This window comes from Gallus gallus, chromosome 16 (assembly GCF_016699485.2).
Source record: "Gallus gallus isolate bGalGal1 chromosome 16, bGalGal1.mat.broiler.GRCg7b, whole genome shotgun sequence".
Classification (NCBI taxonomy): domain Eukaryota; kingdom Metazoa; phylum Chordata; class Aves; order Galliformes; family Phasianidae; genus Gallus; species Gallus gallus.
The window spans coordinates 938,081-961,383 of record NC_052547.1 but is presented as its reverse complement, the minus strand read 5'-3'; the positions used below and the strand labels follow the sequence as shown (position 1 = coordinate 961,383).

Below are 23,303 nucleotides of genomic sequence, written 5' to 3'. Positions count from 1 at the left end.
TTGTGTTACGTGATGCGGAATGAGTCTTACAGTGTTTACAAATCTGAATGACTCCGTTAATTCTCCAGTTCTGTGAGGGTATGGTTCTGTGATTCTATGTTTGTGTAGGTTAACAATTGTACCTGGTCTTTTCCAACTGAATGGCTGTAAGGTTGTATGATCTGGTTCTGAACTCTCCCGCAGGACCATCAGAGCAGGTTTCCCAGGCCTGTGTGCTGCTGGCTTTTGAAGACCCTCAGGGAAGGGAGTCGGGAATCTCTCTACAACTCAGTGCTCTTATGCTTTCCTCACAGGAGTGATCCTGGCCCTGAATCCCTGAGGGAACACCAGGGATGGATTCGGGTGATAGTGACCTGAAAACCACTCTGTAAAGAGCAGTGGAGCGCAGCGCATTACCTCTGGCCAGAGGTATGCCATGTAGTTGGTGACTGAGTGCTGCTGCTGCTGCACTTCAGGGCCAAGTGCTTGTGTTTTGAATGTAGAGGTGTTGCAAACTAAGTCAGCTTTCCTACCCACTCCATGCCCCTGGATGAAGCTATAACGTAGCACAAAGTGAGCACCCACCTTCCTCAAGTCCCAAGAGCTGCACTGAGCTCTTCCCCTACTCCCTCTGTTTCCATTTCTGTCATTGTCTGGCAACATTTGTGCAGAGGGACTGAAGGGCCAACAACTGTCCAGAGCTTGGACAACTGATGCACTAGGAGTGCCTGGAATTTTAATTGATCCAGGCAGATCTCTAGGTGGTCATCTACTTCACCCATCACTGGCTTCCACATCCTCTGTACTTCCGGTTTATCAGCTGTGACAGCACTTCTGTCAGAAGTGCTTGGCTTAGCCTGAACAGCTCAGTAGTGGAAGGAAGGAGGGTAGGGTGAGCTGGCAGACTTGAGGTCTTGGGCAAGGCTGCCTGGGGCAGAGCAAAGCAGATGAAACAGAAAGAAAACAGACTGGAGGAGGTCATGCCTGAAGGGAAGGCACTTGTGGCCTTTGAGTGTCACCCTGCACCACAAGGATGTCATCACACAGAGCTGGAGGAGGGGGAAACAGAGGCCAAGGGCTGTCTGGATCTTTGTCCCTCTTGTGCAGAATGGGACAGGAGGGGACTTTGGGATGGTGATGCAGTTCAGCAAACGGTTGACAGGGTGGAGCTCATCTGGCTTTACCATCCACCCTTTACGTCTATGTAGCTCCACTTACTTGCTGGAGAGAGGACAGATTGGTGGGGTGGGGAAATGTAGTGTTAAAGAACTACCTCTGGAGAGACACAGAGGGGAGCGTGAGTCTTAGAGTTGTACCAATCACAGAGTCTGTAACATAGAAGATCTCTAAGATCAGGCCCGGGTCAACCTGATCCAGCTGTAGATGATCCTGTTCACTGCAGGGGAGGTGGACTGGACGACATCTAAAAGTCTCTTCCAACTGTAAGGGTTTTATGATTTCAGGACTCAAAGATCATCCAGGACAACCACTGACCCATTATCACCACACCCACTAAAGCATGCCCCTCAGTGGCACATCTACATGCTTCTTGAGAACCTTGGGGGACTGAGACTCCACCACTTTCCAGGGCAGCCGTCTACCCCACTGATGGGCGCAGTTGTTGAGCACTAGCTGCCATAGGAACATCTTCTGTCTGTCATAAGGACAAAGCTATGTGGGTGTGCCTGTGGTGCTCCCTTTCTCAAGGCTTGGCCTGTCTGGACTTCCCAGCTGGGAAGACCATGGGAGTACGTTCTTACCTGCCTATCAGATGGAGAGGGAGGGATTGTTTCTCGTCAGCTCCTTACACAGGCAGCAGTTGGCTGTGATGTCCCACTTTGCCATCAGTTTGTAGCGCTCCCATGTTCTCTCTTGGGTGCTCTGCAAAATGGTGTGCTCCTTAGAACTTGGAAAGCCTCCTTGGAGCTCCTTCACAGTCCCAGCCATCTAGACTTCTTGGAACAGGAAGGCACTGCTCTACTCACCGAACATTGCCCCCTGGAGAGAAGGCAAGGATGAGCTTGGTTGCTCAGTGGTGCGTAGCCCATGCTTGGACCTCATCTCCCCACCTCACCCTTGTACAGCTTACCTAGGAGGTCATGAGCCTGATGCACCAACACCACTGCATGTCTGCTGTTCCCTCCACGTAGCAGGGCTGCCCGTAATAGCTGTACAGCAGGCTGACAAGTGCTGCTAGTGACAGCTCCGTCGTGCTGTGCTTGTACCCCCTGTGGGCTGGATCTTGCTGAGTTCCATCTTGAGTTTTGGTGGAGCATCAGCTCCCAGTTGCTCAGGTGTGTCCCACACGAAACTGGCCACTGCGTTCTCCATATTGCCTTCTGATGCCATCATTCACCGCTTCAGTGCTGCAGAGGTGCTTGCATGCGGGAGGCTTTGGGGATGCAGTTCATTACAGCAAGGAGTTCCTAGGACAGCTAGGACTTCTCTCATGTGCTTCTCTGGGGATGAGAAGGTTCTACTGGAGCTTCCACCAGCAGGGAAACTGGATGCAGCACTATGGCTCTAGTGAGAGCTGAGTCATTACGTACAGTTTTTAGAACCAGAGGCAAGAGCGGCCATCCTTTTGGATGCAGACTTTTCAATACGGGTTGCTCCTGAGCTGTTGAGGGAGAAGTAAGAGCGTTTAGCTTAATGAGATTTATGCTGTTTGGTTCTGCTTAGTGTCATTTGTTCAGTTAGCAAAATCCAACAGGTAGTATTCCACCTGGTGACTGGAACAGATCACCTAAGGTCAAGGATTTTGAATGTCTGGGATCATTTGAGGCCTAGCAGAGGTCTTTGCAGTAGTTCAACAGTTCCTAACCCTGGGACAATGTGTATACAAAGCGGTGGATTTTTGTTGCTCTGTCACAGTTGCTGTTTCATCGTTGGTGTGGAAGCAGTTACTTCCCCACTGCATTCCTCCCAGCTCTCCCACATGTTTCTGTTCCAGACACTCACGCACAGCTGTGCACACCCTCATGGGTTTACAGGGCTTTGGGATTGCCATGAGCCACTGTTTGTCCCACTTTGGCGTCCTTGGCAGGTTGCGGACAGACCTCAGGGCTCTGGTTACAAGCTGAGTGGCAGAAGGACGTAAACGTCCTAGCAAGCAGCACAGCTTACAGTTGCCTACTATTCTAGCAGTTAGCAACACAGCTTGCTGCTGCACAGAACTTTTACCGGTGAGCACAGTTTTCTTACATGGAATGGAATCCTTAGCTCCCCTGAGTTCTTACTCACCTCGAGCCTCAGCAGTCCACCTGATGATCAGCAGGTGAGGCAGGAATTAGAACTTGGACTTTACCTCCAAGAATGCGAGTTGCTCATTCGATCCTTGAAGGAAGAAAGTGAAGATGAAGACAAAGGCATCCCTGGGCACTGAGGCACCACAGCACCTACAACCGGAGCCCCACTTAGGGTGTTTTGCTGCTGGATGTTACGGGTGAAATCTCAGTTCTGGTTTCACTTTCGGGTTGCACGCTGTATGCTCACCACAGGTTAAGCTTACGCATGCACTTTGATAATGCCGACGGGCAGAACCCGGCTCCGGGCCCCGTTGCTCGGCGCTGGGGCAGCTCCGGGGGGCCCCGCCGACTGCCGCTTCCCGCTCCGCCCCGAGGAACCGCGCTCCGTGCGCTGCGGCCGCGTGGGCAGCGATCGGAGTGCGGCGGGGCGGGGAAGCGGCCCGGGGCCGCGGTCGGGGACTCGGGCCTGCGGCCTCACCTCGCCGTGCAGGAGGGTTGTTTTCCCCGGGTCCCAGTTCGGGACCGGCAGAGCGGCCGTCTCTTCGACTTGACGGCAAGGTGCTGGGACGGCGCTTTCTGGGGGGGGGGGAAGCGGGGGGGGTGGGAGTGGAAGGGGGAAGGGGCGGGTGGGAGTGGAAGGGGGAAGGGGGGCGGGGGGGGTGGGGGAGGCGGGGGCTTACAGGGGCTGGACTGGGGACGAAATGGTGCCCTTGTTTCAGGTTCTGTGATGGTTCTATCAGTATAGACTGATTCTGTGATGGTTCTGATTCCTCACTAACAGGACGGATTCCCAGATTGTAGCTTGTAGAACAAGCGGAGGCAACGACGGAGCCTTCATTTGAGAAAGAGGCACAATAGGAGAAGATATCGAAAAAAGGATCAACTCCCCCTCCCCCTCCCGGTAACAGCTGGGAGAAAGGGACGAGCTGAGGAATGTGACCCTCCCCCGTTCGTACCATCGCGCAGCCGGAGAGAAGGGCGGGGGCAAAAGGGTCACCCGCGCAGACTCAGACTGCACGGGAAGTCTTGCGGGACAGAAGGGGTGGCTCCAGACCACCCGCCGCTCCAGGCACCCGCATACTCGCGTAGCCCACCCATTGGTTCAGGCTGTGACCTTGGAATTCCACTACGTAGCTATTCAAACGCGATGGACTTCCGTGTCCACCGCTGTGCGCAGCGGGTGGAATAGCTCTGAGTGACTGACACATCCCAAGCAACGTGAATTCCATGTTATACGAAACAGAAAGGTGAACTTTTTGTTTGGCCTCAAAGATGACAAGAAAGAGTGGGCAGGACTTCAATTTTATGCCACGCTTTCTTGTGATAAATTCCAGGTTGCAGCGCCATTTGCTTTTAATGCTCGCTCTGTGGTGCCTTTGAGTTACCAGTTTTTGGAGAGTTCTACTCAAAGTCCCTCTGAGGTGTAGATTTTGACAGAAGTTGCACAAACCTCTGTTTGGAGTTCTCTGGTGCTTTGTGCTCATCAAATGGAAGGGCAGAGCAAGAGTGTCCTTGTGGGTTTTGTTGTTCGGTATGTGTACCTGTGTTAGTCTGTGTACCAACTCTGTTATGCTGAATTATAATTACTGTACTTCCTCATGTATAGTTATGTCAATTCATACAGCTTCGAAGTATCTACTTGTACAGCTGATGGATATCGTTTGGTATGTTGTGACCCAGCTCCAGGCTATCCTGTGTGGCTAAATGATTGGCTCCTCCTAGAAGGAGTGTGAGCCTTTATCAATGTAGACAACATCAGGAGCAGTTTGATTTGAGCACCGGAACAGTTGCCCTCACAGTGTTTCTGTGTTTTGCCGGCCAACTTTCTGACTTAGTCCCTTAAGCAAACTAGGAACATGTGACAGTGTCTTGCTCCAAATAGGAGAGATGGTTACGTGTGTGTCTATCTGTATTTATATGTATACCCGGAGGAAGACAAAGACAGCAAATCCAGTGTTAGCGGACTGATTTATTACAAGTTCTAAGCAACTAAGGGATGGGGGGAAGATGGGCAAGTTGGCAATAGTAAAGAGAAGTTCTACCATACGATTTACAGAGTGGGGATAGTCACCACCGAGGATCCAGTGATGTCTCATTGGCCCACAGGGAGGCAGCAAGTCTAAAGCTCAAACCAAAACTGTTAGTCACTTATGGAGTACCTGTATTAGCAAGTCTTGACATCAACATGTAAGGGGTCTTGGTGGTGGTATAACCTCGAGAGAAATCCGTGCTCAATGGCAGAGGTGGTCATGCAGCCTGCTGCTGTACAGGAGTACTTGAGATGTTAGTGCTTCTTGCTGTTTTTGGAGTAAGACAGTTGATTCATTGCTGTATTTTGTGTTGAGGCTCATGCTTAATTGGCCCTCAGCTGTTGATCCAGGTATCTACTTCAGTACTGTCAGCCTTCCAGTCTGAAACAGATTTGTGGTTGTTGATCTGTTTTAACCACTGGGGTGAGCACTGTTGCTCACTGTCTTTGTGCGCAAGGCCAGGCGGAAGGAGGAGGTTGGGAGGAAGAAGGGAGGGGGGAGGGGGGAGCACACTGCTACAGTGGAGTGTGTGCTGGGAAAGAAGCCTGTTAGGACCAGTGCTGCTGGTGTGAGTCCCAGATGGGTTTTACCCCGAGGCAATGTGGCCTGCAGGTGGGGGGCGGAGGGCTGGGCTTGGACAGGCAGCGCTGCGTTCCTTCACACATTCCCTGCCTTCTCTCTCATCTCCCCAGACTCATTCAACTTCTGCCTGTTACCTGTGATCATCTCAGCCTCCATGAGAGCAGGAAATGGCTGTGGAGCACTTATCTCAGGTAGGGGCATGGGGGAGTAGGAAGGAGAGACTGAGGGGCAAGGAATGTGAATACAGGGAGGGTGAGGTGCCCTCAGCTAGCAGTGCGTGCTGGGGCGGAGAAGCTGGTAGTACTTGAGTTTCTCTCCTCTGACAACTGCTTCCCTGGGCCTTGGCAGTACCAGGAGCCTCTTTCCTTGCAGGAGCCTGAGCTTTGCAGAGGTGGCCATGTATTGCAGCAGGGAAGAGGGAGCACTGCTGGATGCTGCGCAGCAAACACTCTACCAGGATGTGACGGTGGAGACATATGGGTCTGTGGCCTCACTGGGTGAGAACTTTGCTCCCTTTCCTCCTAATTAGGGCACCTTTGGCTGTACAGAATGAGCCTCTGCAATCAGGTGGTAGGGTAATCACAAGGCAGTTATATATGGATTATCACAGCAGCAACACGGAAGGAACAGGTAGATGTCTATTTCAGAAGGGGGAGTTGTGTGCTCGGCACTGTGAGAGAAGACCCGGAGTCACTGCTGGCAGCCAGAAGGGGTTAGAGCAGCTCCTGTGAGCTGCCCTTGTTGCTGCGTTACAGGGTGCCACCAGCTCCCGCAACTGGGTGACTCCCTGGTTACCTTTTACTCTTCTGCATTCCATTCTCGTAAGTCTTTGAAACCTTGTGCATTGAGCACTTTGGAAGAAGAAGAAAATTAAGCAAAAACCCTTAGTGGGAGTGTTAAAGGAATTGTCCTTGCGTAATTCTTGGAGCTGTAAAGGTCATGCTGGGATCTGAAGGAAGCCAATATGTGCTGCTCCAGAGTCATTCAGGCCCTAATTGTGGTTTCAGAATGAGGGAGGGATATGTAGCGAGTAGTAGTGGAGAAGGAGCTGTGCCAGAATAACAGAGTGTTTCATCTTCACTGTTTTTGTTATTCGACCTCCGCTTTCAGCCCCCAAACCCATGGTGATCTCTGTGCTTGAAGGAGAGGAAGGCCCCTCGATCCCAGATGTGCACAGCCTGAAGGACACGGCAGGAGACCTCAGCCCAGGTGAGGTGGTGGGGGAGAGGAAGAAGTTGGGTGGGCAAAAGCCATCTTTGAGTAGTAGTTCAGATCTGCTGTGTTACTTCTGGGTTTCCTGTCATCCAGCAGGATATGGGATCACAAATACGAAGGAGAGGCTGCAGGAGATGGGTGTGGCTGGAAGAAAGTGGAATGGTGCCTCAGTGGGGAGAATCAGAAGGGGTGCCCAAAGGGGTCGGGAGCAAGGGAAGCACTTCAGGAAGCCACAGGGAAACCATCCAGAAGAGAGAGGGGAACCCCTTGGTCTGCAGCACAGGCCAAAAGCCTCTTGAAGACCCTGAGGAGCAAGGAAGCGTGCCAGAAGAGAAGGCAGAACCCAAGGGGTAAGTGTGGGGGAAACCATAAAATGAACTCTAGGCTCTTTAGCTGCCGGCGCACGCAGTCAGTGAGAAGACTGTACAAGTGCTCTAACTGTACAGAAAGCTTCAAATGGAAATCCAGTCTCACCTACGATGAGCACATCCATACGAGGGAGAGGTCCTTTAAGTTCTGAGTGTGGGAAGGGCTTCAGATGCGGTTATGAATTACAGTGCCACCAGTGCACGCACACAGGAGAGAGATCCATCAGGTGGCCTTAATGTCCAAGGAGCTTCAAAAGCAATTCCTACCTCACCTACCACCAGCATCAGGACAGGAGAGAGGGACCTGTAAGGGTCATCAGCGTGGGAAGAGCTTCAAGTACAGTCCTGTACCGAAATGCCACCAGCTCACCCACAGAGGAGACCCTTTAAGTGTCCTGAGTGTCCAAAGAGCTTCACATGCAGGGGACTGGATCTGTGGCTGGGCCTTTTGGTTTCATCAAACAAACCATGGGCTTCGCTCCAGATCAGAGTCATCCACACAGGGTCTTTGCCTATGTGAAATCACAGCCTCCCATTGTCTGCTTTAAGGAGTCTACAGGGAGGCTTTGCTAATGGCTCCATCAGGGCCAATTAGTACTCCAAGATGCTTCAGTGTTTCCTTTCAACTTTACTTTCCTCATGCGGTTCCATCAGTATCCTCTCAGCACCTCCAATCCTTGGACTCCACACTGAATACACAGCAGGACTAATTACAGTGGCAAAGGCCTAACAAGCCATTTCCCTCAAGTCTTCTTCAAGATCTGTATTCTTGATTAGGGAGGTTACAAAGTTGTAGAAGAGGAAATTTTCAGAGAAACATGTTCCTTAAAATGACTTTTTCATCCTAAGACTTGTTTTTTATTTTCTGTTAACTGAAGAAGTGTTTGAAGCTTACTGGGGTGCTATGCTTTTTCAGGTTGTCTGCTGAGGACGGCTGGCTGTACAGCCTGCCTTCCTCCTCACTGCCCCTTCTCCACCATTTTGTTTGTCAGGCACCGGGGACTTCCAACACCTTTCCTTTCAGCAGGCTTCTCCACTGGAATCTGCAGCTGAATGTGCCAGCTCCTTTGCACAGACTCCCACGTGCTTTCCTCAGGGAAGTCCCTGCACACAGGCATGGAAGGTTTTTTTTCCTTTAATCTTCTGTAGAAGTAACAAAGCAGAACATGTAAGATTTACAATGATGAGAGAATGTAGTCCTAAACTGTCTGCCAAATGCAAGCTGCCTCCACTGAAGTTTGTTTCCCATGGAGGATAACTGTACAAGAAGTGTTTACACACAGGTACAAAATGATATAAATAGAGACACAATTAGAGTTGGCAGGAGAGATGAGGGGAGAGACAAGGGAAAGGAAGCCTGAACAATGGGAGGTTCCAAAAAGCAATTGGGGAGGTGAGAGATAGCTGAACGACCAAAGAGTAAAGGGAGGGAAGATATGCGGAGGGAGGGCAGGTTGTCTGAGGAGGGGGAGTGAGCAAACAACTTCAGGGTGCTTAGTTACCCCTGGGGTGAAATTACAACACATGTAGATAGTTGTTGGAAGTTTGACTTCTGACATCAGGTCTACTGGAAACACCTGAGGGAGTAGGGGGACGAAGTGCACTGTGTAAGAGAGGCGGAATACTTGTAATGCAGGTACCATATCAAGGTTTTTTTCTTGTGGTATTAAAACAGCGACTGAAAAAAGTATTTTGTTGTCGTGGGGGGGAAACGTGGGTTTATTACAAGTGCTCAATCACTTCAGCTGACGGAATGTGTCCCATTTTTTTCAGGTAACATTACATGGAACCAATAATCTTTTCTGTCTTGCAGGAGGCCCAGAACATGAGAACCCTCCCTGCCCAGGACTGTTCCTGCGATGTCATCTGCAGTAGTGGAGGTCTCACCTAGCTGTGCTGAGAGCTGGGAGAGGGGAGAGGCAGAGGGAGGCCCAGGTGACATGGCGGGGAGGTGGCTGGGAGGCCATTCCTCCTCCAGGACCGGGACTGCCCGGGGGCAAGCAGCACACAGTGGGATGTCATGGAATGTGGCACGACTCCTGTGACACAGAGGACAGCTCAGGCAGGGAGGCAGCTGCATAGCCAGCAGGGCTGGGCTGCTGCTTGTGAGGTCACCTCACTGCAACACTGGGCTTGGCCACGAGCAGGCGGGCAGTGAGAGAGCATTGGGAAGAGCAGCTGAGAAAGCTGCATGCAGGGGCCTGGGCCCTGGTGAGGCCCTGCCTCAGTGACACTGCCGGGATGTGGGGGAGTAGGGGATGAGGCATGGACACTGCCCAGGGTGGTAGTGGGGTGAGAAGGGAGCAGAGGGGCACTGCCCCGTGGGGGGGGGGAGAGAGTGGTGTGAGAAGGGAGCAGAGATAAAGCAGTGCTGTTAGGAGCAGCAGTATCTCACATACTGTTGAAGGGTACACAGAGGAGAAATAGCCAGCCTAGGGGTGACACCTTCTTGGCTGATCTCTCATTTTATGGGGCTCCAGTCACTGTCCACCCTGGGCATTCACAGTCCGTGGAGAACTTGTAGGCTCTCCACACAGCTCCACGTTCTTTTCCTGGGGAATGTCCCTGCCACACGTGGGACAGCCATGGGGGTATAGCTGACTGACCAATCACCATCTCCACTGTCATCAGGTGCCACTCGGTCATAAACCCTAATCTCAGTCTGTCACAGGGAGCAGTTGAAACATTGTGCAAGTGCTCTGGTTGTACAGAGCTGCAAATCCAATCTCACCTACTGTCAGTGCATCCATTCAGCTACAAAATCCCCTGAATTCTTCTCCCTTTGGTCTTGCCTTCTGTTGAACAGAAGAGCACTAACAGGAGAGCTGTGTCCCAGCTGGAGATACGTGGTAGCTACTTTGTGGGCCCAGGTGGTGGTGGTACGTGTGTTGTGCCTGTTCTGGTGCTCACAGGAGATGCTTGTGTTTTCATTTGGTCTCACTGGGATGAGCCACTCCCTGTTTTGTCCCCTGACCAAGCATATTTGAGTTCTCTTGTTCTTTGGAGGGTCTGTATCTCCTTTCTGGGTCTTAGGCCCATTCTCGGGGGTTGGAGCCAAAGTAGGTCCTGTTCCTGTACTGCGTTAGTTCAGCCGCGTTCAGGTTGTTGAGTGGAGGTGCAAAGGTAAGTTCAGAGCATGATGGGGCAAAGCCACCTGCAACGCGCAGGTTGGGGGAGATGCATCAGAAACACATTCCTTCTGCTGCTTTCACGAAGAGTCGGGGCCGCAGTTCAAACCTCTTGAGGTACCAGAACATCTATGGGGGCTGGGAGTGGGGGAGGGGAGAGCTTTGTGGAGAGCCCACAGCTCCTCACCTGCAGCAGATGGCAGTCAGGGAAGAAGTGCTACAAATAGGCAGAGTGTAGGAAGAGTGCGAAGCACAGCTCCAACCTGTTCAAGGACGAGGGGATCCGCTTGGGACAGAGACCTTAGAATTGCCTGCACTGCAAGGAGAGCTCATCCAAAGCTTCACCCTCATTAAATGCTGGGGTCTGGTACCTCCTTTCTCAGGGGAAAACCGCAGTGTGGACCGTGGAGATGCTGGAGTCCCCGGGGGTGAGGGAGACCCAAATGCTTCTCACAACACTGGTAGAGAAAATGAAGGGAAGTGGCATCACTATCACCCTCTGCCTAAGAGACATGCACCCAGGAGCTGCAGGTGCCCTTTCCTGTTAAGAGAAGATGATCTCTCCCCATACAGTTTTCTTTTCTGCTCTTCCTGTAAACAGCTCTTTGAAACTGTTTCTGAAGGAAGAGCAGCTGTGTAGTTCTACTCTGTGGGCATGTGTTTCTGACAGTAATCTCAGAGTCCACTCACGAAGCACGTACGTGGGTCAAAAGAGCAGCCGAGTGTTCCTGGGAGGTTCTCTGAAAATCACCTCCAAGCAGAAGAGGATGTCCTACCTGCAAGCTTTCACAGAGCAACCCCGCCCATCCATTGACCCTGGGGTTAGACCTCAGAGAAGTCATGTTTAAGAGACGAGGCCTTGTTTATCACAGGGTGGTGTTGGTTCACAAGGACCACAATGATTGAGTTTCAGCCCCCCTACTATGTGCAGGGTTACCAACCCCTAGACCAGGCTGGATGGGGCATCTGCAACCTCCTGGGGCAACCTGTTCCAGTGTGTTCTCCACCCTGTATGAGAAACTTCTTCCTTGTATCAACCTAAACCCTTTCTTGCCCAGTTGAAAGCCATTCCCCCTTGTCTTATCACTATCCGCCCTTGTAAACAGCCATTCCCCTTCCTGCTTATATGCTCCCCTCACGCACGGGAAGGCCACAATGAGGGCTCCCTGGAGCCTTCTCTCCAAGCTAAACGAGCCCAGTTCCCTCAACCTTTCCTCATAGGAGAGGTGCTCCAGCCCTCTGATCATCTTAGTGGCCCTCCTCTCAACCTGCTCCAAGAGATCCACAGCCTTCCCCTCCTGGGGGGGGCCCAGGCCTCAGTGCAGTACTGGAGATGGGGCATCACAAGAGCTGAGGGGGACACTCACCTCTCTCTCCCTGCTGGTCACCTGTTTTTTTAATACACCCCAGAACAACAGTTGGCCTTTGAGGCTGCAAGCGCACACTGCTGGCTCATGTCAAGCTTCTCATCTACCAGGACCCCCCAGTCCTTCACTACAGGGCTGCGCTCAAGGAGATCCTCCCCCAGGTTTGTGTGAATAGGTGGGGTTTGATGTGGCCCAAGTGAAGCAGCCTGCACTTGGCCTTACTGAGCCTCATTAGGTTTTCATGGGCCCACTTCTCCAGCCTGTTCGTGTAGTTCTCAAGGGCTTCTCTTCCTTCTAGTGTATTGACTGCACCGCTCAGCCGGGTGTCATCCAAAAACTTGATGGAGGTGCACTTAATGCCAGCATCTATGTCACTGATGGAGATGCTGAAGAGCACCAGTCCCAAGACTGACCCCCGAGGACACTGCTTGTGGCTGGCCTCCACCCTGACACAGACCCAGTGATCATGACCCTGTGGGCTGTGTCCAGCCTGCCCATTCCTAATCCACCGAACAGTTGGTCTTTCAAATCCAGTTCTCCAGTTTAGAGAGGAGGATGGGGTGAGGGACCATGCCAAAGGCCTTGCAGCAGTCCAGGTAGACGACGTGCACCACTTTTCTCCCATCCAGTGAAGCTGTCACTCCATCGTAGAAGGTCCCCCGATTGTTCAGGCACAAGGTTGTCCTTGGTGAAGCCATGCTGCCTGTCTCAAATCACCTCTTTATCGTGTATGTGCCTTAGCATAGCTTCGAGGAGGATGTGCTCCATGATCTTCCCCGGCACAGAAGTGAGGCTCACGGGCCTGTGGTTCCCCTGGTCCTTCTTTCTGCCTTTCTTAAAAATGGGAGTAGTGTTTCCCTTTTTCCAGTCACCAACTAGGCAGCCACAGTTTTTCAAATATGACAGAAAGTGGCTTGGCAACCACATCAGCCAGCTATTTCATACCCCTAGGATATCATCTGGCTCAATGGACTTACAGTTCAGTTTTGCGAAGAGGACTTGGACTTGTTCCACTGTTACAGGGGGACAGAAACCACTCCCCCACACCTTCACCTGGAGGCTGATGGTCCGGGCGGACACGGGAAGCCTGACCACCCATGAAGACTGAGGCAAAGCACTCATTAAGTACTCAGTGTTTTGTATGTGTGAGGAAGTCAGCTCCCCATTGCCTCATCAGAGGGGGAGCACTTTCCTTGGCCTGTCCCCTCCTCCCTATGTACCTGTAGAACCCCTTGTTATCTTTCACGTCCCTTGCCAAGTTCAGCTTCATCTGCGCCTTGGCTTTCCTAATTCTGTCTCTACACACAGGGGCAGCAGTCCTCTATTTGTCCAAGGATGTGCAACCCTCTTACACCTTCTGTACATTTTCCCCTTTTCTCTCAGTTCCAGCTGCAGGTCCTTGCACAGCCATGACGGTTGCCTGCCTCCACTGCCTCAACTTCTGGAGGGGGATGGAGAGCTGTTGTGCTCTAAGGAGGGTGTCTTTAAAGAGCTGACAGCTCTGTGCTGTACCCATACCCTTAAGGGTAGTTTCCCAGGGATCACACGCAGCAGTTCCTTGAGCAGCCAGAAGGTTAGTACTCTTAAAGCACAGGGTCCTGGGTCTGCTTCTTGCCAGGCCTGCATTTTTCAGGACCACAAACTCCACCAAGGCATGGTCACTACAGCCCAGGCTCCCTCCAATCTTAGTGTCCCTAATGCTGTCCTCATTAGTGAGCACCAGGTCCAGTAAGGCTTCCTGTCTGGTCAGTCCGTCTGTTAACTGCAGGACGAGGCTGTCCTCAACTGACTCTCCCGGATTGTCTGCCACCTCCGATGCCACTATCCCAGCAGGTGTCCAGGTGGTTGAAATCCCCCATGAGGATAAGAGCATGCAAGTGAGACACCTCCTCCAGCTGAAGCAAGAAGGCCTAGTCCACAGCTTCCTCCTGATCAGGAGGACTCTTGACCTCATTGTGACTGGTCCTGAGACACAGCTCTTTGCTGTCTGTCCTCTTTCTGCCACCCCTCCTACCCTGTCTATCCCTTCTGAAAAGCCTGTAGTCCTCCGTCAGGGTATTCCAAGTGGGGAATTCATCCCACCATGTTTCTGTGATAGCAATGAGGTCATCTTTTCCCAGTCGTGCCACGGTTTCTCACTCCTTGTACTTATTTCCCATGCTGTGTGCATTGGTAGAGAGGCACTTCAGCTTGGCTATTGGCCTCATTGCCTTATCAGAGGAGCCCTCCCTAATACCTCTGGGACAAGTCTGGGGTTTCCATTACCACCTCCCACAGTGACACCATTCCCATGTGCTTCTCTGTCACCCAGTACACTCCCTTCTCCCATACCTAGTTTAAAGCCCTGCTAACCAGCCCAGCCAACTTGTTCCCAAGAATATTTTTGGCCCTTCTAGTCAGATGGCTCCCATTTGCTGCCAGCATTCGCCCATTCTCAAGGCTGCGTCCCAAGCCATAGTACCCAAAGCCCTGAGTGGGGCATCCTGTGCAAAGCCAATCCTTCAGTGTGTCCACCCTGTTGCTGTTGTGTAGATCTCAGTCACTAACTGAGAGGACTGAGGAGAATGCAACTTGTGCTCCCATGCCCTCCAGAGTGTGGCATCCTCTGCAAAGCCAATCCTTCAGTGTGTCCACCCTGTTGCTGTTGTGTAGATCTCAGTCACTAACTGAGAGGACTGAGGAGAATGCAACTTGTGCTCCCATGCCCTCCAGAAGTCTTCCCAGGGCCCTGAAGTACCTTTTGATCGCCTGAGGACTTCTTTTGCCTACTTCTTTGTTTCCAATGTGGAAAATCAGTAGCGGATAACAATGGGAGGGTCTAGCAAGGTGAGTGATGTTCCTCGCAGCATCTCACCCGAGCACCAGGCGGGCAACACACATCCCGGTGGGATGGATCCGAGTGGCATATGGGGCCCTTGGTTCCCCTTAGAAGGGAGTCCTCTATGGTGACACCCTCTCTTTTTTTCCTGACTGATGTTGAAGTAAAAGGGGGAGCAGACTGACCGGCCTTGGGCAACCTCTCCTCCATGGATGGGCTTCCACCAGCAGCCACTTCCCCCAGTGCTGTCAGCTCGACAGCCTTATACCTATTATGTAAGGGCACCTGGGAAGGTGGAACAGGTTGAGGGGCAGTCCACTTGTTGCGCCGAGCAGGGGCTTGTTTCCCTCTGTTGCTGTCTTCGAGGCCTCGGCAGTTAATCTTGGTTTACTCTGCTCCTCATACACTTCATCACTAGGACCCTTGTGGGGCAAATAGCCTTTTTGGAGGGTGTAAAGGGGAAACGGAAGGGGGAGAACAGCTGAGAGGGGCCTGGAGCTTTTGTTTTCACTGGGCTCTGGTTCAACTTCCTTTGTGTGGGGGGTAGAAGGACTCCAGGTCCCTGCTTGCTTCCAGGGGAAAGCATTTTTGGCTCAAAACTCCCTTCCTAACCATGGTACACACAGACTACACTCCTCCTCCAGGATGCTTTGATTGGGATCTTAGAGCAGGAGTCAGACGCTGAACCTCGGGGGGCTCAAATAACCCAAGGAAAAGCTTTGTGTTTTCTTCCTAAAGGCAGCATCTGAAGGTTCAGCAGGTGGTGGGAACAGAAGGCAGTGCAAACCCACACAGTGTACACACAGCACGTTTCTGCAGTATGGAGGTTCCAGAGTTCCAGCAACAGTCTCCTCACTGTGTGTGGCTGTGCAGCGAGATATTCCTTCAGGGGAGCAGGATTCTCTGCCAGGCTGGCGGGGCAGAAATGATGCCTGGGGCATATATCTGGACTGCACTAATGTTGGTTTGAGCTCGGAGTTGTTGGCTTTGTCCTGGGGCGGGTGGCTTCGGATCTTCTTGATTCAGTGCCGACCTGTGCTTGGAATGCGGAAAATAGGGAGCGGGAGGTTGATTTCTGGGTGCAGTTGAAGCCAGGAGGAGCCTGCCTGCCTGTCTGTCTGCAAGATCTGTGTTTCTCTGAAGGCTCCCTGACCTCCCACCAAGCTGCAATGGGATCGCTTCTGTATGGAGGAGTGCTTTTTCCTCCATCTCAAGCAGGGATCTGGCTTGGTGCAAGAAGTGTGACAAGGCCCCGGGTGTTGGAGGACACAGCTGCAAGGGAGAACGTGGGCAGGATGCAAGCAGCTGGGAGGCTGGGGGATTCCTATCATAGCAGACCTCAGCCAGGGATGAAGCTGGGCTGTCTTAATTATAGTGCAGCCAACAAAATCATGGCCCCCAGTGCCTGTCATGTGTCTCCCCCTTCCACGACCCCCAAGTGTTTTCCTTAGTGAGCAGCTTCCTCTGGAATCAGCAAATGCTGAAATCTCCACTGTCATCAGATGCCACTCAGTCACATGCCCCTCAGTCATGAACCCTAATCTCAGTCTGCCACATTGAGCATTTTCTCTCCCAAAACCAGGGAGCAACAGGCCTTCTGGGGTACAGCTGTCTCCGGCCCCAGCTTGGAAAGTAGAGCCAAGTCTTCAAGCAGTGCAATGTGGAATTTGTTTTTTATTAAGTAGATGCAAACTCAGAGGTAGCTCACACCTACGTAGAGACACACCCCTGTACAGCCTTAAAAGTGAACAGGACTTCCATTCTTCAGTAGAAGTGAGATGAACTGAAAACATTACAAGGACCATAACAAATGCAAATGACACTAAAGATAACTACAAGACAGTGTAAACTTACAAATATTTAGAAACATCTGTGAAATCACTTTTCTAACAGCAACCTTGAGCTCCATGTTCCTCATACTGTAGATGAGGGGGTTCAGTGTTGGAGGTAGCACCGAGTACAGGACAGCCACCACCAGATCTGAGATGGGGGAGGAGATGGAGGGAGGCTTCAAGTAGGCAAAAAAGGCAGTGCTGAGAAACAGAGAGACCACAGCGAGGTGAGGGAGGCATGTGGAAAAGGCTTTGTGCCGTCCCTGCTCACAGGGCATCCTCAGCACAGCCCTGAAGATCCACACATAGGAGAAAAGAATGAAAACAAAAAAAAGAGAGGCTAAAGAGACAACAGCCACAGTAGCCCATATTTCCCTCAGGAAGGAGTGCGAGTGGGAGAGCTTAAGAATCTGGGGTATTTCACAGAAGAATTGGTTCACAGCATTGCTTTGGCAGAGTGGCAGTGAAAATGTATTGGCAGTGTGCAGGATAGCACTGAGAAACCCACAGCCCCAGGCAGCTGCTGCCATGGTGGCACAAGTCCTGCTGCTCAGTAGGGTCCCGTAGTGCAGGGGCTTGCAAATGGCAATGTACCGGTCATAGGACATGACCATGAGAAGAGAAAACTCCGCTCCAGCCAAGAAGACAAAGAAAAAGACTTGGGCAACACACCCTGAGTAGGAAATGGACCTGCTGTCCAGTAGGGAATTGGCCATGGATTTGGGGACAGTGGTGGAGATGCCACCAAGGTCAAGAAGGGCAAGGTTGAGGAGGAAGAAGTACATGGGGGTGTGCAGGCGGTGGTCGCAGGCTATGCCTATGATGATGAGGCCGTTGCCCAGGAGGGCAGCCAGATAGATGCCCAGGAAGAGCCAGAAGTGGAGAAGCCGCAGCTCCCACCTCTCTCCAAATGCCAGGAGGAGGAACTCGCTGTTGGAGCTGCTGTTGGACATTTGCTGTCTCTGAATATGTGGACCTATTAAAGGGGGGGAGAGACAAGAAGATGTTAGTGTCACCTCTCTGTGTGCACTCAACTCCACGTCTTGTAGCAACCTCCCAGTCTGCCACCCACATTTGAGGAAGGCCTTTGCAAGATCCCTTTGCTTGAGTTCTGTGGGGTGGTGAGGTGGTTGCTGAGAATGTCACTGGGAGAAAGAGGTGGCTGTGGATTGTGGAAGAGTCAGTCTGGCCCTGTAACAGAAAAATTAGGTTTTGAGCTGATCTCAAATTAAATAAACCTGCAGTGTCAAGGAGTTTTATGGAAGGGTTGCTCAAATTTCATAAAACTGTTAAGGAGGGTCCTGAGCGTATTTTTTCTTCTGTTTTTATCCAGGTGCTTAACCACATCGAGGGATTAGTTATAAAGCAGAAAACCTTTGCGTTCGTAAGGCACTTCAAGTGACATTTTGTGAATCCAGAGGTGAAGGGGGTGTCCCTCAGCACAGGGAGAAGCTGTAGAGCTGCTCTGTCCACCTGTCCTGGCCTCAGCTGTCCTATGCTGGCACGGGGGGGATGATGCCTGCACTGAGGAGTTCCCCTGAAGACTCAGGATGCTGATGAGACCAGAGGAATCCAGGTTCAAAGTGCATGACCTCTCTCGTCCTACGTATGGAGCATATCATTTCTCTTTTCTGGCCAAGCACACAGTGAGCTCATTGTGGCTGCCTGTGTACAGCCATGCTGCAGCGATTATGTGGCTTCAGCACTGAGGTGTTCTCTCCATGAGCTGCTTGATAACACGGAGCTGCTATGGCAGAGCTGTGTCCTCGGGGAGCTCTCACCGCAGTCGAGGAGGAAACACACGGGCAAAGTCAAATGTGCTAAGGAATGAGCTGTCCTGAATGGAATGCCTACTGAGAGGCCACAGGCATCATTTCCAACACCTCAGAAATTAGCAGAAGCACGGTTACTTTTCCTCAACAGCTGCATCTGTGAAACTGAACTCATAGCATTGGTGTCTCAGCTGCGTCTGAATTTTCATCCCCCACCTAAGAGACTCCAAGGGCAACTTGTGACTTCCCCTGAAATTATCACTGGCATTCTACTGCAGGGACGGAGGGCAGAACAGAGGGCAGCTCCAGTGAACCCTGAAGCAAAAGGCTAGTGGCACTGCACAAGCAATGCTACTGCTTTCTGCACGCTGAGGGACAACAAAGGATCTTCTGGTGGGTCCTGATGACCCTCAGGGTGCTGATTTAGGGGTCTCTGCCTCTTCAAGAGCACAGGCTGTTTGTATTCCCACTGAGCCAAGGATGACAAAAACTGAAAGTGGAGACCAAGGAAAGCTCACCTGGAGGTAGCTAAACTTGTCTCCCTTCAGTGAAGGTCCACTGGAAATGCCCTGGGGTGCTGTGTAGCTTTCAGCCCCCTCCCCCCAGCAGCAGTTTTGTCAGCAGAAGGCCCCTGCCCTGCAGGAGGGCTGCTTCCCCCCACGCATCCCCCTGCCGTGCCCTCGGCAGCTCCCCAGGCAGGCTGAGTGCTGAACCGGCACACAGCCCCTAGGGCTCACCAGGGACTCTGCTCTGCTGGACAGCCCTGGGCCCCTAGCTGCACCTCGGTTTCACAGCCCTGGAACACTTCTCCCAGAACCGCCTCTGGACTTGGAGTCATCCTAAAAGATTTCATAAGCTTTGCGCTATGCCACAGTGAGGGGACTCTCTGAGGAACTGCAGCAGCATTGCGCAGCAGGCAGAGACTTACCATGTTATGGGCTGTGAGCGCTCAGCCTGCTCCCACTCATATGGCTGTTAGCACCTCTCCCTGTGCCAGCTGCAGGTCGTGCTGTGTGGTGCAGAGGAGCTGTTCCTCGGCAGATCTGTCTCCCTGCAGCGCTTCCCACTTGTATGAGCTCCTTGCAGCGCAGGAGCCCAGCCCATCTCAGCAGCAGACGCCCAACCCAAGGCCTCCCTTTCTGACCCTCACCAGGCTCCCAGGAGATGGCCCTGGTGCTCCAGGGAACTGCTGTGAGACAGGCTGCAGCAATCCCTTCTGTTTCCCCCCTTGGATGCACAAAGCTTTCTCTGAGAAGCGTTATTTAGCCTCTGGCAAAAATTGTTGGGCACAAGAATCCCTTTTTCATACCCAGTGTTTAGACAGGACACCCAGGCAGGGACAAAGGGGGGGATGACCTGTACCTTAGCGCGTTGTAACATACACCGTGTAATCAGTCACCATGTAGTGTACCCCTTCGTAACTGGTAGAAGAGTATGAGACATGGCCCCAGGGTTTGTACTTGTGTCCTTGTGCTCTGCAACAGTGCTGCTTCTCCTTATCCCACCCTTTATTCATCCTCTTCTCATCCAGGCAAGCCTAAGGGATTTCGATCACTCTTACGCTCAGAGGAAAGGGACGGTGATAGGGGCAAAGCATGCCTCTCCTCCTCCTCACCCCCTTGCTCCTACAGTTGTCAATTGAGGAGTAATCTTCAATGTGCTGGGGTGACAGGATGCTCACAGCCGAGGACCTTACCCCCAACCTCTTCCCGAGATCTGGCTCACCTCCACTTATTCTCAGTGATGGGAAATACACCACCAATTGTAAAGTTGATTACTATTGGGTTTACACAACACAGTCCACTTTCATTCTGAGCTGGACAATGATAGTATTTGCTGTGCCAGTGCATCCTTCCTTTACTCCTTACATTGCTATCTACCACCCAATCCAGCACATTTATGCTCTGAAATAAGCCTTTTCTTATATAGGGTTTTAGGGCTTGCTTTCAGATTTCCCTGTGACAAAATTGAGCTTGGCTGTGACAACACACGTGAGGTGTTGCAGATCAAAGGAATGCCTCTGCCCTCTTCCTGGGATAGGAAGAGGAGGAGTGGAATCTATTTGGGCCACCAGAGCTCTGTGAAGAGCTGAGATGCAGGGGTACAGGCTCTCCAGGAGGAGAGGAAGGTGGTGAATACTCAGAAGATACCCTCTGTGCGAAGGAGCTGTCTGGATGTGCGGAGATCCTGTGTGGGCTTTGCAATAGGCTGGATGAGCCCTTGTGGATGGGGATGAGAGGAGGGTCCAGTAAGGGGACATTAGGTGGGGAGCTAAAGAACCTGCCATCGAGGTGAAGATGGGGAGCTGTCTAGAGATTTTAGGAGTGTCATTGGCAGTTTTCCCAGATTGGGCAGTGACTGCAGCCCCACAAAGTAGTGACTAGAGCCCCCTGTAGTTTCACTCATAAAGACGAATTAAGATAACCACAGGAAAATGAAGACTGCAGCTACACCTGCCCTGCACCATCTTGGGGGGCAACTCTTCCCACCAAGCAGTCTGGCTCAGCCTTGGGCATGCACACAACAGCAACAACCGAACATCAGCCTGAGGTGAAAACAGGGCATGGGGCACAGTGCAGTGTCAACTCACAGAAGGACAGAGAATCACAGACCTGTAGAGGCTGTAAGGGAACACTAGAGGTCATCTAGTCCAACCCCCCTGCCAAAGCTGGCTCCATAGAGCAGGTTGCTCCCGGGGAATTGCTGGATGTATTTGTGACTCCATTTCCCCTGGACATGACCTATAAGTTTTCAAATGAGATGTATAGAGTTGCAATCAGATATCTAACTCCCAAATGTACCAGAATTTATAAGACCTCCCTTACTGAAGATAGTCATCGGTTCACTGTGACATGTGAAGTGATTGTGTCACTTCACACTTATTCATGTCAATACTTTTTGGCAGCATGTGCATTTGTGAGCAACTATTTGAAGGATGAAGCTGAGAAAGAGTAATATTTCATCACAAATCTGACAAACACCCTGAGAACTCACTTGGAATTGCAACAACTTCCACTGAACTGGACGGTTTCTTCACCAGAACAAGGTAAAATATCACTGGTTGTATGGTTTTGTTGCTCTCATTTTAGAAGTTCTAACTAAAAATGTAAGAAGATGAAATAAGTTGTGCTTACTTACTGTCTTAGTTTCAGCTGGGACAGTTTTTTTTTTCATAATGTCTCCTAAGATTCTACGTTTTGGTTTGAGGGAAAAAACAAAGTTGGTAACACACAAATGTTTTATTAGTTGCTGAGCAGTGCCATACAGAGCCAAGGAGATTTCTGTTCCTCAGATTCTCATACTGTTCTTTGAGCATCAGGAGTGGAGGGGCACAAGGAGCTAGGAGGGGACAGAACCACAACAGCTGGCCTCAACCCACTAAAGGCATACTTCACACCGTATGCCATCATATGATAAAACAAAACTGGGGTGTTAGCCTGGGGAGGGGCTGCTGCTCAGGGGCCAGTTGGCCATCAGGCAGTGTATGGTAAGCAATTGCTTTGGGGTTTAGAATCATCCACTTCCAATGAGTATTGAAATAACCCTTTAACAACTGAAGCACCCAAAAGAGCTTACAGAACGTTTTAAAAAGGAATGCCTCACAATGTCGAAGAGTTACAGGTTGCTGCACTCGGCTGGGGTCTGGCCTGCACCTATCAAACACTGTTCGACAACATTCAGGACTCTTAAAAGGATGGAAATGCTTCTGCATATAACCTAAGCCCTGAAACAGACCCTGTGGCTGAGCCAAGGAACTGACCTTAACCGTCATCCATGTGCACAAGTAGAAACAATGGAAGCAGAAGTCAGGTCACATTGTAAGGAAGGAACAAGAGGACGAGGAATGCTACTACACAGAAGGGCCATTGTAAGAATGGGAGGAAGGAGGAGAGGTTATAAATGAATCACTAACTGGATTACACCTGTCCCTAGGTGAACTGCAGGAGATGTAAGATTTCAACTGTGGGAGAGCTGAACACGTTGACTCAAGGCTGCTCTGGTGCTGGGGTGGTGGGGCCAGTAGCCTGGACTTGCTGGGATCTCTTTCTAGGGCAAGTTGCATTGACAATGCAATTGGGAAAGGGAGATGTACTTTCACCCTACGGTGGCAATTGAAGGGGACAGATACCTTCAAGGAAGACCTGGTATTCAACCGACGTAAATGGACCACCATGGAGAAAGGTATGTAGTACTTTAGGCAATAAGCTGTGCTTATAAGCTGTTAATTGGATGATACAGTCTCCCAAGATCCAGATGACATCAAGTTATCATCTGTACGGCAGAGTTGTACGGAGTGCACTATAATTATATGCCAGCACTCCGGAATGAATGAAGTGGAAAAACAATGGAAGGCCAAGGTACAATGAAGTGGCCAGTCTACTTTGACAACATGAAGAAAACCTCTTCCTCCCTGTAGGTCCCAATTTTGGCTCCCAGGAGCTCTACATTTAAACATGTCTGGCTCCCCCCCCCAGCACAGACCAATATCTCAGCTATTAAAACCACTCCTCCACTCAGGAGAGAGTACATACTAGGTGCACACCATGTGTTGTTCTGGGGTTCTACCTATGTGGCCACAGAGAGGATATGAGGAAGTGGGATAGAAAACCTGTCTCTGCCATCTCTCAGGCATGAATATGTGAGTTGCAAGGGAACACAATCACAAGAGAGCCCTTCCTGGAAAAATGGTGGCTCCAGCTTCCAATCAGTTCTGCAGATGGAAGATTGTCCAATCTTATCTCTGAGGCTGACAGACTTCTGGTGCTCATACATGAGAGATGAGTAAGGAAAACCAGAACTAGAGAGAGATGCAGAAATTAAGCTCTAAGACCCCAGAGTAGTTTATAAAGCAGGTGTGTTTTACCAGTGCTGCACACATGCTGGATGCAAAGGGGTAACCCCTCCACGCCTGCATACTAGAGGCCAAGAAAGGCCCTTAAAGAACAAGCTGCTTCTGTATCCAT

General features: G+C 51.3%; 1 protein-coding gene, 1 long non-coding RNA gene and 1 other non-coding gene across 9 annotated transcripts; 1 reads left to right on the top strand and 2 right to left on the bottom strand.

The window, feature by feature from the left end:
- Positions 1-1,272: 1,272 nt before the first annotated feature.
- Positions 1,273-4,226, bottom strand: LOC121106959. Of its 3 annotated transcripts, none has more exons than XR_005840207.2 (4): positions 3,223-3,434; positions 2,069-2,599; positions 1,740-1,977; positions 1,273-1,419 (listed from the first exon to the last, which is right to left on the bottom strand). It is a non-coding gene; the product is annotated as an uncharacterized LOC121106959 (long non-coding RNA). The 3 variants fall into 3 exon arrangements; XR_005840206.2 differs by lacking the exon at positions 1,273-1,419 and adding an exon at positions 4,184-4,226 and having other exon boundaries at positions 1,583-1,977; positions 3,223-3,315; XR_006931637.1 differs by lacking the exon at positions 1,273-1,419 and adding an exon at positions 3,706-3,805 and having other exon boundaries at positions 1,583-1,977; positions 3,223-3,315.
- Positions 4,227-5,768: 1,542 nt separating this feature from the next.
- LOC101747593 lies at positions 5,769-18,271 on the top strand. Of its 4 annotated transcripts, none has more exons than XR_005840186.2 (7): positions 5,769-6,030; positions 6,212-6,336; positions 6,950-7,048; positions 7,151-7,404; positions 8,415-8,545; positions 9,236-9,302; positions 17,901-18,271. It is a non-coding gene; the product is annotated as a zinc finger protein 764-like (transcript). The 4 variants fall into 4 exon arrangements; XR_005840185.2 differs by having other exon boundaries at positions 9,236-9,357; positions 17,901-18,270; XR_005840184.2 differs by lacking the exon at positions 17,901-18,271 and having other exon boundaries at positions 9,236-9,737.
- LOC112533555 (olfactory receptor 14C36-like) lies at positions 16,393-19,384 on the bottom strand. 2 transcript variants are annotated; one of them, XM_046901574.1, is made up of 2 exons: positions 19,268-19,384; positions 16,393-17,758 (listed from the first exon to the last, which is right to left on the bottom strand). In XM_046901574.1, the coding sequence occupies exon 2, from the start codon at positions 17,518-17,520 to the stop codon at positions 16,558-16,560; it is 963 nt and encodes a 320-aa protein (XP_046757530.1). In that variant the 5' UTR covers positions 17,521-17,758; positions 19,268-19,384; the 3' UTR covers positions 16,393-16,557. The 2 variants fall into 2 exon arrangements, with proteins under 2 accessions (XP_046757530.1, XP_025011675.1); XM_025155907.3 differs by lacking the exon at positions 19,268-19,384 and having other exon boundaries at positions 16,393-17,543; positions 17,640-17,902.
- Positions 19,385-23,303: the final 3,919 nt, after the last annotated feature.